An 18,076-nucleotide genomic window follows, 5' to 3' on the forward strand; every position below is an offset into this window, starting at 1 on the left:
GGTATTTCTCTAGGTTTTCTTAAATTGTGCCAAATAAGATTAAAATCGATATTTTTCAAATATGGCACAATTTACTCTTTAAGGAGTAAATAATAATCCTTTTTCATTTTCAAAGGTTATCAAAACCTTGAAAATGCTCCTTGAGTGTCAATTTCCTCAAAGTTGGGTTAACTACCCTTCTAATTGGAGTTGACACTCTCTAACCCATCTATGGGGTAGAGAAGATGCTCCTAGGAACCCAATACCTATTAGAGCTCATTGGGTTCACTAAATATTCACTAGGGATAACTTCCCTAGCAACCCTCCTAATGACCCTCTTAGGCTTTGAAGCCTTGGTCATTTGGGTCTCATCAAGGTCAACTATAGGGGTGACTCCCCTTGTAACCTTGGTAATGGTCTTCCTAGCCCTAGGTTTTGTTCCATAATCAAATGGAACATTGTGGTAAGTGGGCTTGACCATTTGGGACTTAGGTTTGTGACCCAAACCTTTCTTGTCCTTGGACTTGGGTTTTTGACTCTTAAACCCTAGAGATGACTTCTCCATGTTTTTAAGAGCCTTTTCTAAATTATCAAGTCTTGACCTCAAGACTTGATTTTCCCTCTCCAATACCTCAAGTTTTAATTTGTCATTTTCTCTTGAGATATTCCTAGGCATGTGTCTAGTCTTCTTGGGATTTCTACCTAGGTTTTCCTTAACTTTAGAAGCGTTAATCCTAGGGTTGGTATTTCTAGTGTTATCCTTACCTAGGCTAACATGTTTAGCTCCTAAGCACATGTATTGGTTCCTAAAGTTAACATGCTTATCATTATTAACAATTGCAACAAAACTACTAGCATGAGTTTTATTAGAATTGCAATAATGAACCTTAGAGGTTACCTTAGGGTTTGCCTTAGCTCCCCCTATCGATGTGCCCGGTCTCTTGCCCTTGTGAGGTTGCCTCCCCCTCGGACATTGGCTCCTATAGTGTCCCCTTTGCTTGCATTGGAAGCACACCACGTGCTCCATGCCTTTGCGTATCAGGACTCCGGCTTCCTTGACCTTTGGCGCCGGTGGAGTCTTTCTTACCCTCTTTGGACACTTACTCTTGTAGTGCCCAAATTCCCTACACTCAAAACACATTATATGCAATTTACTTGAACTTAAAGTGTTTGAGTTACCTAGGGTTGAGGATGAATGGATGCTCTCTTCTTCATCCCTCCCGGAGGTAGAAGCTTCTTCTTCGTGCTCCGATCTTGAAGAAGAACTCACTTCCTCTTCTTCTTTAGATGTTGAGTAACCCTCAACTTCCAATTTGCTCTCTTCATGATGTGAGCTACTTGGCTCACTAGGCTCCTCTTCATGGCTTGAAGTGGAGCTCTCTTCATGGTACTTGGCCAAGTTATCCCATAATTCCTTGGCATTGTTGTAACCTATCTTACACAAGATGTTAGTAGGCAATGAAAATTCAATTATTTTCGTTACCTCTTTGTTGATTTCGGATTTGTGAATTTGTTCTCTTGTCCACTCCTTCTTCTCAAGTGGTTTTCCTTCCTTATCCACCGGAGGAGTAAATCCTTCTTGTACACAAAACCAATTCATTATGTTAGTCATAAGAAAATACTTCATCCTTACCTTCCAATACGCGAAGTCGCCGCATTCGTAGAAGGGTGGAATGGTGACATCTTCTCCATAGAGATCCATTCTCTAGCTTTGCTCCCACGGGTGTTGATCCGATGAAGAGCGAACCTTCGCTCTGATACCACTTGTTAGGATCTCTTCGTACGCGGCTAGAGAGGGGGGTGTGAATAGCCGACCCCAAATTTCTCATTTCTTTCTACAATAAGGGTTAGCGCAGCGGAAAATAAAACAAAGAAACGAAAGCAGAAAGATCAAACCTCAAACTCGTCGATGTAACGAGGTTCGGAGATGAAACTCCTACTCCTCGGCGTGTCCGTAAGGTGGACGAAGCCTATCAATCCGTCGGTGGATGAGTCCCCGGAAAATCGGCTAAATCAAACTCCTTCTGGGTGGAGAAACCTCGCCACAATGTCTTGCAACAGCAAGATAAACAGAAGTACAAGAATACAGCAAGAAAACTAAGTACAATACAAGAATGTAATAACCCTAGCTTGCCTTCTTGTCGACTGGATGAAGCAACAGCTCCAAGCGCCTACAACGGTGACCGGCCGAAGCTCACGCGAAGCTTTGAGCGAGCTCAACAAAGCTCACAAGCACGCACACTTAGCAGGAAGGAGGAAGAAGAAGAAGAAGAAGGAGCTGCAGGTCAGACCTCCTTTTATAACCCTGGGCGAAGAAAGGAAGAAATCTGCTTGTGTTGCAGCACCGGCGAGTCTGAATCGTGACTCGGCGATGGGATCAGGTCGATGGATCGGTCCAGACGATCCATTCCCTAACTTCGCTCGTTTGGTCCGATCGAGTCCGATCCACGATGGTCGACCGATCCAGGAACCTCCGATGCACGTCCGGAACCTCGATGATCGGTCCCCGATCAAACCTCGATCGGTCCGTCGATCGAGCTTCTCCTGAACTTTGCTGCGCCTCGATTGTCGTTATCTGGTCGTCGGCGGCACCGATCAAGAACTAATCTGATCGGTCACCGATCCGATCGAAGAATCAACGAGCTTACTTCGATTGATCGATCGGTCACCGGACCGATCGGACAATAACAGATCCACTGATCGATCCAGCCGGATTTTGCCCAAACCAAGTCTCAAGACTTCAAACCAATATCCGGTCAACCTTGACCTATTGGTACTTCATCCCTAGCATCTGGTCACTCCCTTGACTCCTCTGCCAAGTGTCGGTCAATCCCTTTGACTTACTTGGACTTTCCAACACCGTCGATCATCGATCCATCCATCTGGATTTTCCTTGCGGCTTCACTCACCGGGACTTTCACCTTCACTCACGAGATTTCCACCGCCTAACATCCATTAGGACTTTCTCCTCTCGCTGCTTCACTCACTTTCCATCTTGCATCCAGCTTAGGACTTTCCCTTCTGCTTCACACCGGTACTTCAAGCCTAACACCCAGTTAGGACTTTCCTGCAAGTCTCCATACTTGGACTTTTTCCGCAAGTCTCCATACTTGGACTTTTCGCGTGCCAAGCTCCCTGCTCTTTTCCGTGCAAGTCTCCATACTTGGACTTTTCAGTGCCAAGTCTCCATACTTGGACTTTTCCGATCAGTCAAGCTCCCTGACCTTGGTTGCACCAATAATCTCCCAAACATCTATTCTTGTCCCACATCAAGAATAGAACTCTCTCGAGTGTCAAACATCAACATGCAACACAACTAGGTCAACCTTGACCTAAGGTTGCACCGACAATCTTCCCAAGTCAAACATCAAAATACAACTCGAGTCACGTCAACTCGAGTCGGCAACCAGTCAACCTTGACCTAAGGTTGCACTGCGATCTGTTCTAGTAATCCACAAACAAGCTCATCCGTTATGGAGGAAGGCACTCGAGCCAACGCGCAAGTTTGTTTGCATCACTTAAAACCAGTAATGGAGACCATGGGATTTATTTAAAATCCCTCTCCATAGTTATTTATAAGCGAGGAATTTTAACTATGCTAGCCTACTAGTCATGTATACTAACATGCACACGCACAATATAAAAGCAATAAATAGAAAATCTAATTTTCAACTATTATGGCTTTTATCTCTAGTTGTCCTCCGTGTGTTGTCATCCCAAGCTGCCATATTTGGCCACCGCCACCGGGTCTAGTTGTCGCATCCATCTTGCTCCTAGTTCTGCGCCTCTGGTCCTTAGAAGGTTCCACGCTTTGCAAGATTCGATCCATGACATAAATAGAATTTACATTTTGATCCTATATTCCATAAAAGGAATGCACATGTATCTAGATCAAAATAAAATCCTAATAAAACTAAATCCCTGTTGTATTTTAATACAATCATGCACACATAAATGCCCTTGACATGTCCAAGGTCCAATCACACACATAATAACTAAAAGCCATAATAGTTGGATCCTGCATCCACAAAGTTAACACATCCTACTACCCGCCTAAATTATATGACATGCATAGCTTAACTTACCAAATAATACCAAAAACCTAGCTTCAATTGTTGGTTGCTACTCGGAAAGCCTAGAGGTTCCACTGTACAAAAATTTTGTACAAAGGTCTGAACCTTTTCCTAGCTACCATGTGTTCTTTTAAATTAAATTTTGGATCGCCTGCGGAACTTAACACGTTTGATCCAAAACTTAATCTATTTGTTCTTTTAGGTTTTGACTTGGATTTCCTGCGGAACTTAACACGTTCGACCCAAATCACCTTAAGTTATTAATTTCATTAAATATTAATTTCCATAATTAGTTTCCAGTACTGACGTGGCGAGGCACATGGCCTTCTTGGATATGGGAGCAACTGTTGGGTTTTTCGGGCCGCGAAAACCGCTTTTCGCGTCGCGGAAACCCCGAATCGCCCAAGCCACGGATCTCGTGCAAGGTAAAACCGAACGAAAATACGAGTACGAGTTTGAAAAACTTTAATCTACAGTAGATCTACATAAGGATAAACCATTTATACCTTTGATGCGATGCCCTTCGCGTTCCCGCTAGTCCAAATGATGCCGGATCTCAAGACCGTCAAGCGCCGGTCCTCTAGAAGTATCCACGGACACACTAGATGGAAATGACCAAAACCAAGGTGTGCTAGCACCTATGTGGTTCGACCAAGGGAGGAGAGGAGAGGGAGAGCTTGAGAGGAGAAGGAGGAAGATGCACACAAGTGAATGAAAATGAATTTCTTCACCCAAAACAAAGTGGGCCACACTTAAAATTCACATTAATTGCATTAATTGCATTAATTGCAATTAATATGAAACCATAAAATCACATTAATTGCAATTAATATGAAACCATTAAGAGAGTGGCTTTGTCACTTCCATGAGGTGGCACCCATGATGATGTGGAACATCATTATTGGTCCACCTAATGCCTACTCACCAATGAGGTGGCAAAAGGTCAAGTCAAAATTGACCTTTGGTCTTCCTTCTCAAGTCAAGTCAAACTTGACTCAATCTCTACCATGGTGGATCTAATCCAACCATTTGATTCGAGCCAACTTAATATAATGAATCTAATTCATTAAATTAAATTGATTCAATGAGTCAAAATCTAAATTAGACTCATTTAACATATGAATCAACTTGAGTCAAACTCAAGTTAGCCCAATTAGGATTACTCTTAATCCAATTTGATTCATCAAATGAATCTAATCCTCTTGGTTCATCATATGAACCTAATCTCCACATAATTGTCTTAAGTGTGTGACCCTATAGGTTCTTGTAACGTTGGCAATGCCCTAAACCCATTTAGGAGCATAAGTAATGAGCGGTATCTAGCAACACATCATTACTACCCAAGTTACAAGAATGTCGAGATCCGACATCACCTTGTGACTACCAATTGTGACTACTCACAAAATAATGACAAGTGTCCTTCTATCCTAGACATCTAGATTGATCAATGTGAGGCATAGACCGTGTCATCCTCTAATCAATTTAAATCTTGAACTCCAAGTAGACTCACTCGATCAAATGAGCTCAACATCTAATGTTGACTCATTTGGGCATGGCCATGCACTTAGTGGTCTCACTCTATCAAGAATACCGATGTCGCTCCCGTCATATGGGAGGGATAGATCCCATCTACATCACTCACATCCCTCTACATAATTCGTTATATACCCAGTAATCGCCTTTATAGTCCACCCAGTTACGGGTGACGTTTGACGAAACTAAAGTACATAACTCCTTATGTAGGGATCCATGGTGACTTCAGGTCTAAGGACTAATAGACATACTAATAGCCACATGAGAAAGTATATGACACTCATATAACGATCCATGATACTTTCTCATGGCGGGTCATTCAGTATACATTCTCTAATGCATACCCATGTGTCAGCTTGATATCTCTATATCCATGACTTGTGAGATCAAGTCATCGAGCTGACCTACATGCTAGTCTTATTGTATTAACATTGTCCCTGAATGCTAATACTCGACTAGGAATGATTTAGAGTAGTGTTCCCTATATCATCTCACTATCGATTCAACTAATCGATTGATATAGGTATGAACCTTCTACTCAAGGACGTAATTATACTTAGTCTATTTGGCACTAATATAAATAAGTATAATAACCAAACAAATGCCTTTATTAATATACAAGAATATGATATACATGAGTCCATACAATCATCAAATGATTGGCTCTAGGGCTCTAACCAACAACAACCACCACCGACTAGACAAAACCTTTTATAGAAATCTAATATTTAATTTCCTAAAATAACTTTAGGTTAACCGAAAAGAACAATCAAATCACAAGGAAAAATAAAACAAAAGAACACAACTTCGAAAAACATATTCGAAATACTAGAATCGTAAGCCTCTTGTATTTGGTATTATTTCCAAAAATAACTAGTATGATGCGGAAAGAAAAAATACTAGTTATACCTTTTAGAAAGACCTCTTGATCTTCTACCGTATTCCTCTTCTAACCTCGGACGTTGTGTAACGCCCGAAAATTCTCAAAACTATTTTAGAATTATTCTAAGATTTTTCTGGAATTTTTAGATATTTCTCCGGAAAAATCCGAGTATCGGAAGTAGCAAAAATAATTAGAACCGTAAAATAGCTTAGGCGGGAATCGAACCCGAGACCTATGGTTTCCGGATAAGATTAGTAACCGGTGAACCCAGCAGGGCCGTGCTGAAAGAAAGGAGAACCAAATATATTTATATTAGAGTTGGGTTCATTAAACCACTTAATATAAATAATAAACTTAAGTTGGGGTTGGGTTATTTTTTTATTTTTGGTTCGGCACCTTCTCCTCTCAAACCCTCACGCCGGCGCCCCCCTTCTTCTCCTCTTCCTCACGCACGGCACACCAAGCCCAAGGTCCATCGGTTCACCTTCCGGCGACGACTCCAACACGAAAGAGGTTCTTCTCCGCGAGAGGAACGCGAAGACGTGATCGGATTGTCGAGAGGATCATCTCCACCGGAACTCTAGCGAATAGAATCATAAGAAATTACGATCAAGAGGTAAGAAACCCCTCACCTGCAGTATAATAGCTTTCGTTTGATTGCATACTGTTAGATTTAGCTATATGCAGGTTTTTCGGCACATAGGGTGTGTTTTAACCCTCCTCGAGGATTTAGGGATTTAGTTGAACACCTCTAGACGGGACGGACACGTTGTTCTCCTTTAGTTGGAGATTCTAGACGTTGTCGGGTGCCTAGAGGTGATCTCCCTATTAGAGGAGAGAGTTGGAGCACACCAAGTGTTCGGTAAAATGTTAGTGTAGCTAAATACCACCTCAGTTATGTTTAATAGCTCAGTTAGATGCATTAGAGGCATTTAAACCAGCACATTAGTTTAGTTCAGTTCTATGGGACTACGGTCCAATGGGTGGGCTCCACGATCGCCTCTAGGTTCGAGATAACCTAGCTCTAGGTTCGATAACCTAGAAAAGACATGTTATATCGGTTAGCTATAGATATCGTATTTTATTTTCAGTTACCTCGTCTTGGATTAGATATCCATTGGGTTGGACTCCATCGTCCCTAGATTCAGATAGCCTAGACAACCCACGCTAAATTGGGACTTGCAACCCGGGTCTAGTAGGGATGGCTTGATACAAAGTGATAATCTTGGGCCCAACAGCATGTTTAGTATTTTCACCTATTATGTATTAGATTTCAAAACTCAAAATCAATTATGCTAGTTGAGTTTGTTTCCAGTTACAGATTTAGTTTCAGTTAGTTTAGCTTATATTCAGTTCAGTGTTTATTTGGTTGCTTTGCCATGATCCAGTGCTTATGCCATGCTTATATGTTATGCTTTATGATTTCAGTATACCATGACTTAGCAAGTTCAGTGCATATTTTCAAATAGCATGATTTAAAAGCATATTGCATCGAATGCATGATTTTGTGAGGTAGATGGTTTCTTACTAAGCTTTAAGCTTACAGATTCTACTTTTCCTTATACTGCAGATAAAGGTAAAGGAAAGATGGACTAACAGAGGAAGCTGGAGGGCAATGCAAGGATGGTGTGTGTGGCAGGAACCGGAATCAAAGGTCCTTAGGGGACTTAGCAAGTTTAACCAATTAGAACTCTAGCAATTTTTACTTTCATACACTTTCAATTGTTAAATGTGTTTAGTGACTTGAAATGCCATGAACCAGTGAACCTTACTCTAGCTTAAGTCTAAAATTGTTATTACATGTTGTTAGAATAGTTATCATGCATGGGATAGTTGATAGGTGGAGTCTTGGCACAACCCAGGGTCTGAAATCAGAGTTCAGATTCGAAATCAGAACTCTGATCGGTCTCCAGACCGATCGGGGCCGGTCAGGCCATCCGGATCCATCGGCCGATCCGGGACGAGATCGTGATACTGCTGATCCTCATGGATCGTCACCGCCGATCCACCGTAACAGAAGACATGGGTGGACTGATCGGTCTCACCATCGCCGATCTGGTGTCGTCGGATTGGCGCCATCGCAATTGCATCGCCGAGGCTCCACGGCAGCATCCGATCGATCGTCGACGGCCGGTCGGTCCGGATCCGTGATCCGATTGATCGGCGGACCGATCAGGCTGAAGAAGAGAAAGCTTTTGGATCGGGGTGATCCAGACTTCTGTGCGTGACATATCAGCGGATCGATCCGTGATCGATCCCACGAATCGATCTGTGGATCGATTGAAATGCCTGATTTCAGCCAGAAGGTCATCCGGGAGGCATAGGTTGTCTCCCCTAGCAAGTGTACAACTCCTAGGTACACCCAGAGCATTAAGTTTTGATAAGTTTAGTAGAAAAATTTTAATTAGCCTAGCTTTCCGCACAACATAGTTTAGCAATAACTGTAGTGATTCGCCTTACAGCCTAGTAGTAGAAGGTGGGTCGTTACACGTTGTGTGGGCAACGATCTTCCGAGATGAGAATCCACCAAAGCACCTTCTTCTCCTTTCTTCAAGTTTCGGCCAAGCACAAAGCTTCCAAAAGATGAAGATCTTTTTCCACCAACCAAGCTCCAAGGGATACAAGCTTTCTCTCCTTCTTCTTCTTCTTCTCCAAGTAGTATCCGGCCACCACAAGAGCTCCAAGAAAATAGAGAAGGTTCGGCCACCACCAAGAGGAAGAGAGGAAGAGAGGTTGGTCGGCCACAACACCAAGGAAAAGAGGGAGAGAAATAATAGAGGTTGTTCACCATGAAGCCTTCTCTACCCCCTCTTTTATAATCCCTGGTCTTGGCAAATAAGGAAAATTTAATAAAAATTTCCTTAATTCTTTTTCCATTGAAAAGGAAAAATTATTTAATTAAAAACAATTTTCTTTCTCAATTCTATTTGGCCGGTCACACCAAAGCTACAAACAAGGAGAGTTTTAATTAATTAAAACTTCCTAATTTGTCTCCAGAAATTTATAAAATTTCTCCAATAATTTAATCCCTTCATGATTGGTTTAAAAAGGAAATTTAATAAATTAAAATCTTTCTTTCAAACATGTGGATAAAAAGAAAGTTATCTTTAAAAATTAAAATCTCTTTTAATCTACAAATAAGGAAAGATATCAAATCTTTTCTCAATCTTTTGTAGAAACTAATAAAAGAGAATTATTAATTTTTAAACTTTCTTTTAAATCATGAACATGGTTAAAAAGGAAAGTTTTCTTAAAATTTAAAATCCTCCTTTAATCAACAAATAAGGAAAGATTTCAAATTTTAAACTCTCTTTTAAACATGTAGATGATTTACAAATAAGGAAAGTTTTTACCAAAAATTAAAACCATCCTTTTAAACTACAAATAAGGAAAGAGATTAATCTCTTCTCTTAATCTTTTGTAGAAAGCTATAAAAGGAAATTTTTAATTTTTAAACTCTCTTTTAAAATCATGATATCCACATAAGAAATAATTTTAATAAAAATCCTTTTTAATATTCTAGTGGCCGGCCACCTAAGCTTGGGACCCAAGCTTTGGCTGACCACCTACATGACTCATCCACTTGATCTTGGGTTCCAAGCTAGCTTGGCCGGCCCCATTGGATGGGTAAGAAGGTGGGTATGCGGTGGGTATAAATATCTATATACTAGAGGCTACGATAGGGACCGAGAGGAGGAATTGGTTTTGGTCTCCCGATGAAATTAAGCATCCCGTGTTCGCCCCGAACACACAACTTAATTTCATCAATAATAATTCATTCCACTAAAGAACTATTATTGAACTACCGCACCAATCCCAAATTATATTTTGGGCTCCTTCTTATTATGAGCGTGTTAGTCTCCCTGTGTTTAAGATATCGAATGTCCACTAATTAAGTGAGTTACTGACAACTCATTTAATTAATATCTAAGTCCAAGAGTAGTACCACTCAACCTTATTATCATGTCGGACTAAGTCCACCTGCAGGGTTTAACATGACAATCCTTATGAGCTCCTCTTGAGGACATTATCAACCTAGTATCTCTAGGACACAGTTTCCTTCTATAATCAACAACACACACTATAAGTGATACCATTTCCCAACTTATCAGGTTTATTTATTTATCGAACTAAATCTCACCCATTGATAAATTAGAGAAATAAATATCAAATATATGTGTTTGTTATTATATTAGGATTAAGAGCACACACTTCCATAATAACTGAGGTCTTTATTCTTTTATAAAGTCAGTATAAAATGAACGACCTCAAATGGTCCTACTCAATACACTCTAAGTGTACTAGTGTAATCATATAGTTAAGATAAACTAATACCTAATTACACTACGACCTTCCAATGGTTTGTTCCTTTCCATCTTGGTCGTGAGCTACTGTTTATAATTTATAAGGAACCGATAACATGATCTTCTATATGTGACACCACACACCATGTTATCTACAATATAAATTAATTGTGCAACTACATTTATCATAAATGTAGACATTTGACAAATGCGATTCTTATTTCTAGATTAATGTTTATACCAAAAGCTAGGCTTTTAGTATACACTCTAACATTAAGAAGAAAGTCACCCGATATACTTTGATAGGGGATCAGCTTTACAAAAGCGCCTTTTGTAGTCCGTTGCTCAAATGCATTGGACCAGAGGATATGCAGTACATTTTGCAGGAGGTGCATCAAGGTTTGTGTGGCAGTCATATTGGGGGTAGATCTTTAACACGTAAGATTTTATTGGCTGGTTACTTTTGGCCTACTCTACAGGAAGATGCGGCTCAACTCATAAGAACATGTATGTCTTGCCAGAAGCATCAGAATATCCCACATCGTCCTACCCAACTGTTGAAGACTTCCATCATTTCTTTCCCTTTTGATCAATGGGGTATGGCCATAGTAGGCACATTCTCCCTAGCCACTGCTCAAAGAAGGTTTCTATTGGTAGCTGTAGATTATTTCTCAAAATGGGTGAAAGCTAAACCGTTAGCAAGAATTACTGAAAATGCAGTCATCAAATTCTTATGTAACACATTATTTGTAGATTCGATATTCCCCATAAATTAGTCTCTAATAATGGAAGACAATTCCAGGGATAGAGAATTAGAGAATGGTGTGCAGGATATGGCATGGTACAAGCATCCACCTCTGTAGCTTATCCACAGAGTAACGGGCAAGCAGAAGTGACCAATAAAGAAATCATCAGAGGACTTAAGACTAAGCTAGATCATGTTGCTGGTAGTTGGGTAAATGATTTACCTAGTGTGTTATGGGCTTACTGTACCACCACTCGAGAAGCTACAGGGATAACTCCATTTCAACTAATATATGGGGGAGAAGCAGTCGTACTCATTGAGGTTGGGGTGGAATCTGATCGGAGACGGCTTTATGATGAAGATAATTACGGTCGACGTCTTATGGAACTTGATCTTATCGAAGAAGCTCGGGACAAGGCAGTAACTCGTCTTCGTCTAATCGACAGCGAATGAGACAGAACTACAACAAAAGAGTTATTCCCCGATTCATTCAAGTAGGGGATTTAGTGTGGAAGCATGTCAAACCTGTGGGAGATGTTACCAAATTAGCACCCAGATGGGGAGGACCATACAAAGTTATACAGAAACTTGCTTCCGGCTCTTATTATCTCCAAGACTCAAAAGGGAGAAATCTTGAGAGGCCTTGGAGCGCAAATCACTTACAACCATACAGAGCCTGACAAGTATGCCTATAATTTGTCCATATATTCCATTTAATTTTTGGATATAATGAAAAAAATGTAGGCATTTACTCTTTACTCAATACATATATCTGTTAGAATGAACCAAACAATTCTTTATTTGAGTGTACTTCCTCCGCTCGCCGACAGTCGATTGGGGACCTTAAGGAGTGACCAGTCTAGTTTTCTTGAGGGGAACCAGAGACTTTAAACTCTTAATAGATAAGCATGCCTCCTCCGCTCATTGATATTCGAGCGTGTTTCCTCCGCTCAACAACAGTCGATCGGGGACCTTAAGGAGTGACCGGTCTGACTTCCTTGAGGGGAACCGGAGACTTTAAACTCTTGATAGATGAGCGTGCCTCCTCCGCTCATTGCTATTCGAGCATGCTTCCTCCCCTCGGCAATAGTTGATCGGGGACCTTAAAAAGTGACTGGTCTGGATTCCTTGAGGGGAATCATAGACTTCGAACTCTTGATAGATGAGCGTGCCTCCTCCGCTCACTGCTATTCGAGTGTGCTTCCTCGACTCGTTAATAGTTAACCGAGGACCTTAAGGAGTGACCGGGACGGCTTCCTTGAGGGGAATCAGAGACCTTAAACCTCCAATCATTAAGCGTGTTTCCTCCTCTCAAGTCTGTTCGAGCGAGTTTCCTCCGCTCAGATCTACCTGAGCGTGCTTCCTCCGCTCGACAGTTGTCGATCAGGAACCTGAAAAAAGGATCAGTCAGATTTCCTTAAGGATAACCAGAGATTTTAAACCCTCAAAGTTCGAGCAGGCTTCCTCCGCTCGACACCAGTTAATCATGAAATTTTAAGGAAAATCCGGGAGCATTTCTTGGAGGATAGGCGAAAACCCTAAGCCTGGAACTGGTACATATCATATTTCAGCTTCCTCAATATATCATTATTACCGGATAACTCGCTCGGGAAGATATTCCCAATCGAAACATGATTATTTGCAGGTCTTCTTATATTCATACAAATTCGCTCGGGATTACATACCCGACTGAGATACACTAATACTCTAGCTTTCTTACAGCAATGCCAATTCACTCGGGATTACATACCTGACCGAGATATACCAATACTCTGGCTTTCTTGTATCAATACAAATTCGCTCGGGATTATATGCCCGACCGAGGTATATCAATAATCTGGTCTTCTTATATTCATACAAATTCGCTCGGGATTACATGCTTGACCAAGATATATCAATATTCTGGCCTTCTTACATTAATGCCAATTTGCACAAGATTACATACCCGACCGAGATATACCAATACTCTGGCTTTCTTGCATCATTGTAAATTTTCCCGGGATTGCATGCCCGACTGAGATATATCAATATCGGTGCCTCCTCACATCATGCCAAATTCGCTCGGGAGCACAGTCCCAACCAGAATATATCAATCTGTCAGATTTCAAGTGTGATCCCATATTCGTTCGGGAAGTATACGCTTGACCTGAATATGATAATGTTATTAACTTCTCATATTAATGTTGACTCTCTCGGGAGGATATTCCCAACCGAAATGGGGGATATCCCGACCTTTTTCACACTAATTCATATTCACTCGGAAGTACACTCTCGACCAAAATACGATAATACCCCGACCTTCTCATATTAATTTATATCCGCTCGAGAGTACATGTAACACCCATGAATTTTTATAAATACATGAGTATTATTCTCATTAAGAGCATGGAAATAAATAAAAAGAATAAGAGAAAAAAAAAGAGTAAGAAACAAAATAAAAATAAGAGGTAGGAGGTGGAGGCCAAGGATTGAACCTTGAACCTCCCACCAATAATGGGGAAAGATTAATGGCATGATCACCACTAGGATAGAGAGTAACATATGCATAGGAAGGAATAAAAATGTTAGTTAAAGGAGAGAAGAAAAAAATAAAGCAAAGAGCAAGAGAAAACCAAATTGCTCACCTCTTCACTCTCTTGGTTAAGAGAAGGAACAAGAAGAAGGCAAGTTGTCTTCCTCACCCTTCCCTCTCCTCATTTTCATGGGAATCAAGAGAGGAGTAATGGATGAATTAAGGGAAAGATTAATGAAGGCATAAATTCCTCTCATGATGAATAAATAGAAAAAAATGAGAAGTAAATCTCTCATTTTCTTCATTCTTCCTCCTCCTTCCTCCTTTTCTTTTCTTCACCGAGACTAGGAGATCCTCCCACTCTTTGATCCGAGCACTAAGTCAAGTTCTTCTCCAAGGAAGCTAATTTCCAAGAAGAAATCTTCAAGTTCTAGCCCTCCCAAGCAAAGGAAATCAAAGGAGGCACAAGAAGAAGAACCTTCTTCCTTCCTTAACAACTAGAACACTTTCCTCCTTAAGAAAAACCACAAGCGAAAGGATGTAAGTTCCCCTCACCGGTGGTACAATAGCTATGTGATTGTTATGTAAAAATATTGCTTAAAAACCTAGGGTTGTTTCATGAGGGTTTCGGCCAAACAAAAAGAAAGAGTTTAAAGAACCTTGAAAACCAACTAAGATATGTTCATGATGTTGCTTATGTTATGTACCTTATGGTAGGAGGGTTAAACTAATATTTTCATGCTAGAATGTTTGGTTAGAACATAAATTTATGAACTTAGATTTTCGGCATAGAAGGAACAAAAGAACTAGAAGAGCTCTAAACCTAAACCAAGCATGGTCCCTTGTTCTTATGATGTGTACCTCATGATAAATGGTGTTGTTAAAGTTTTTCCCCCTTGTATGTCAACTTAAACTTGATTCCATATTCATGTACATTCGGCCATGATAGATTTGAGGGCCTAGATGGGCTTTAACCTAAAAATTTAAGCATGCTATGATTCTCATAGGACAAGATATGAAGCTAATATGGCATGCCATGATCTTAGGTTAAGTTGAACAATATTTCTTATGTATATGATGATTCGGCCATTTTAAGACTTGAACCCTAGGAAAGTTTAAAGCAAGTCTAAGATACTTATGATCTACTTGATGAAGAGATATGAAATAAATTAATGTTCACATGTTGCTTGAAACTTGAATCCTTGTTCTTTAGCATTCGGCCACAATTATTTTTAAGACCTAGGATGCTTAAATTTCTAAACTAAGTGGTCCATGTTATTCTTTGAAATGAATGCTAGGAAAGTTCTTATGGTCTTCATGCTAATATGCCACTAGAAACTTAATTCCCATGCTTACAAGATTCGGCCACATTAGGTTAAAAGGCTTGAGAAGCTTGAAACTTAGACTAAAAGTACTTATGGTGATTCTCATTATATGTATTGATATGTTAGTATGAAGATCAACCTTTTCATGTTGCTTGTAACCTAGAAACATGTTGCTAGGGTTTCAGCCACGTTAGGGGTTAAAGGCTTAGAGAACTTAGAACCTAAATCAAATATGCTCAAGTGGTTGCTTATGGAATATGATATGAAAATTGTTAGGGTTGTTCATGCTTGTATGTTGTTAATAACCCAAAAGGAAGCTTAATAAGTTTCGGCCAGGTTATGAAAAGGGACCTAGAAAGCTTGGAACCTATACCTAACATGCTTTAGATGCCTCTTATGTCATAAGAAATGATAGATGTTTAGGGTTCACATGTTCTTTTGTTGCTTGATAACCAAAACCTGTTGGTTGCTACTCGGAAAACCTATAGGTTCCACTGTACAAAAATTTTGTACAAAGGTCTGAACCTTTTCCTAGCTACCATGTGTTCTTTTAAATTAAATTTTGGATCGCTTGCGGAACTGAACACGTTTGATCCAAAACTTAATCTATTTGTTCTTTTAGGTTTTGACTTGGATCTCCTGCGGAACTTAACACGTTCGACCCAAGTCTCCTTAAGTTATTAATTCCATTAAATATTAATTTCCATAATTGTTTCTCAGTACTGACGTGGCGAGGCACATGGCCTTCTTGGATATGGGAGCAACCACCACCGACTAGACAAAACCTTTTATAGAAAGCTAATATTTAATTTCCTAAAATAACTTTAGGTTAACCAAAGAGAACAATCAATCACAAGGAAAAGAAAAAACAAAAGAACACAACATCGAAAAACATATTCGAAATTCTAGAATGTAAGCCTCTTGTATTTGGTATTATTTCCATAAATAACTAGCATGATGCGGAAAGAAAAATTACTAGTTATACCTTGTAGAAAAACCTCTTGATCTTCTACCGTATTCCTCTTCTAACCTCGGACGTTGTGTGGGCAACGATCTTCCGAGACGAGAAACCACCAATCACCTTCTTCTCCTCCTAGCTAGGTTCGGCCAACAAAGAGGAAGCTTCACCAAGGAAGAAAATCAAAACACTAACCAAGCTCCAAGAGATGCTAGCTTTCTCTCCTTCTTCTTCTTCTTCTCCGAGTAGTATCCGGCCACCACAAGAGCTCCAAGCCAATAGAGAAGGTTCGGCCACCACCAAGAGGAAGAGAGGAAGAAAGGTTGGCCGGCCACAACACCAAGGAAAAGAGAAAGAAAAATAGAATAGAGTCGTTAGCCTTGAAGCCTCCTCTACCCCCTCTTTTATAATCCTTGGTCTTGGAAAATAAAGAAAATTTAATAAAAACTTCCTTAATTCTTTTGCCATTGAAAAGGAAAATTTATTTAATTAAAACAATTTTCTCTTTTCAAATTTTAATGGCCGGCCACAACAAATAAATTCTCCAAGCAAATAAAATTTTAAACACCAATTAAAACTTCCTTATTTGCTTCCGGAAATTTATAAAAATTTCTCCAACAATTTTATCCCTTCATGATTGGTTTATAAAAAGTAAATTTAATAAATTAAAATCTTTCTTTTAAACATGTGGATAAAAAGAAAGTTATCTCTAAAAATTAATCTTTTCTTAATCTTTTTTTAATCTACAAATCAGGAAAGATATCAAATCTTTTCTTAATCTTCTGTAGAAACTTATAAAAGAGAATATTTAATTTTAAACTCTCTTTTAAATCATGAACATGGTTAAAAAGGAAAGTTTTCTTAAAATTTAAAATCCTCCTTTAATCAACAAATAAGGAAAGATTTCAAATTTTAAACTCTCTTTTAAACATGTAGATGATTTACAAATAAGGAAAGTTTTTACCAAAAAATTAAAATCATCCTTTTAAACTTCAAATAAGGAAAGAGATTAATCTCTTCTCTTAATCTTTTGTAGAAAACTATAAAAGGAAATTTTTAATTTTTAAACTCTCTTTTAAAATCATGATATCCACATAAGAAATAATTTTAATAAAAATCCTTTTTAATATTCTAGTGGCCGACCACCTAAGCTTGGGACCCGCTTTGGCCACCTACATGGTTCATCCACTTGGACTTGGCCGCTAGCTTGGGTTCCAAGCTAGCTTACGACCCCATTGGATGGGTAAGAAGGTGGGTGGTATAAATCTCAATATACTAGAGGCTACGATAGGGACCGAGATGAGGAATTGTTTGGTCTCCGATGAAATTAAGCATCCCGTGTTCGCCCGAACACACAATTTCATCAATAATAATTCATTCCACTAAAGAACTATTATTGAACTACCGCACCAATCCCAAATTACATTTTGGGCTCCTTCTTATTATGAGTGTGTTAGTCTCCCTGTGTTTCAGATAACAAATGTCCACTAATTAAGTAAGTTACTGACAACTCACTTAATTAATATCTAGCTCCAAGAGTAGTACCACTCAACTTCATCGTCATGTCGGACTAAGTCCACCTGCAGGGTTTAGCATGACAATCCTTATGAGCTCCTCTTGGGGACATTCTCAACCTAGATCACTAGGACACAGTTTCCTTCTATAATCAACAACACACACTATAAGTGATATCATTTCCCAACTTATCGGGCTTATTGATTCATCGAACTAAATCTCACCCATTAATAAATTAAAGAAATAAAT

General features: G+C 39.6%; 1 protein-coding gene across 1 annotated transcript; it reads left to right on the forward strand.

The window, feature by feature from the left end:
• The first annotated feature begins 11,610 nt into the window (after positions 1–11,610).
• LOC122026676 lies at positions 11,611–11,970 on the forward strand. The gene has a single exon (XM_042585405.1). The coding sequence runs from the start codon at positions 11,611–11,613 to the stop codon at positions 11,968–11,970; it is 360 nt and encodes a 119-aa protein (XP_042441339.1).
• Positions 11,971–18,076: the final 6,106 nt, after the last annotated feature.

The sequence above is a fragment of the Zingiber officinale genome, chromosome 10A, assembly GCF_018446385.1.
Source record: "Zingiber officinale cultivar Zhangliang chromosome 10A, Zo_v1.1, whole genome shotgun sequence".
Classification (NCBI taxonomy): Eukaryota; Viridiplantae; Streptophyta; class Magnoliopsida; order Zingiberales; family Zingiberaceae; genus Zingiber; species Zingiber officinale.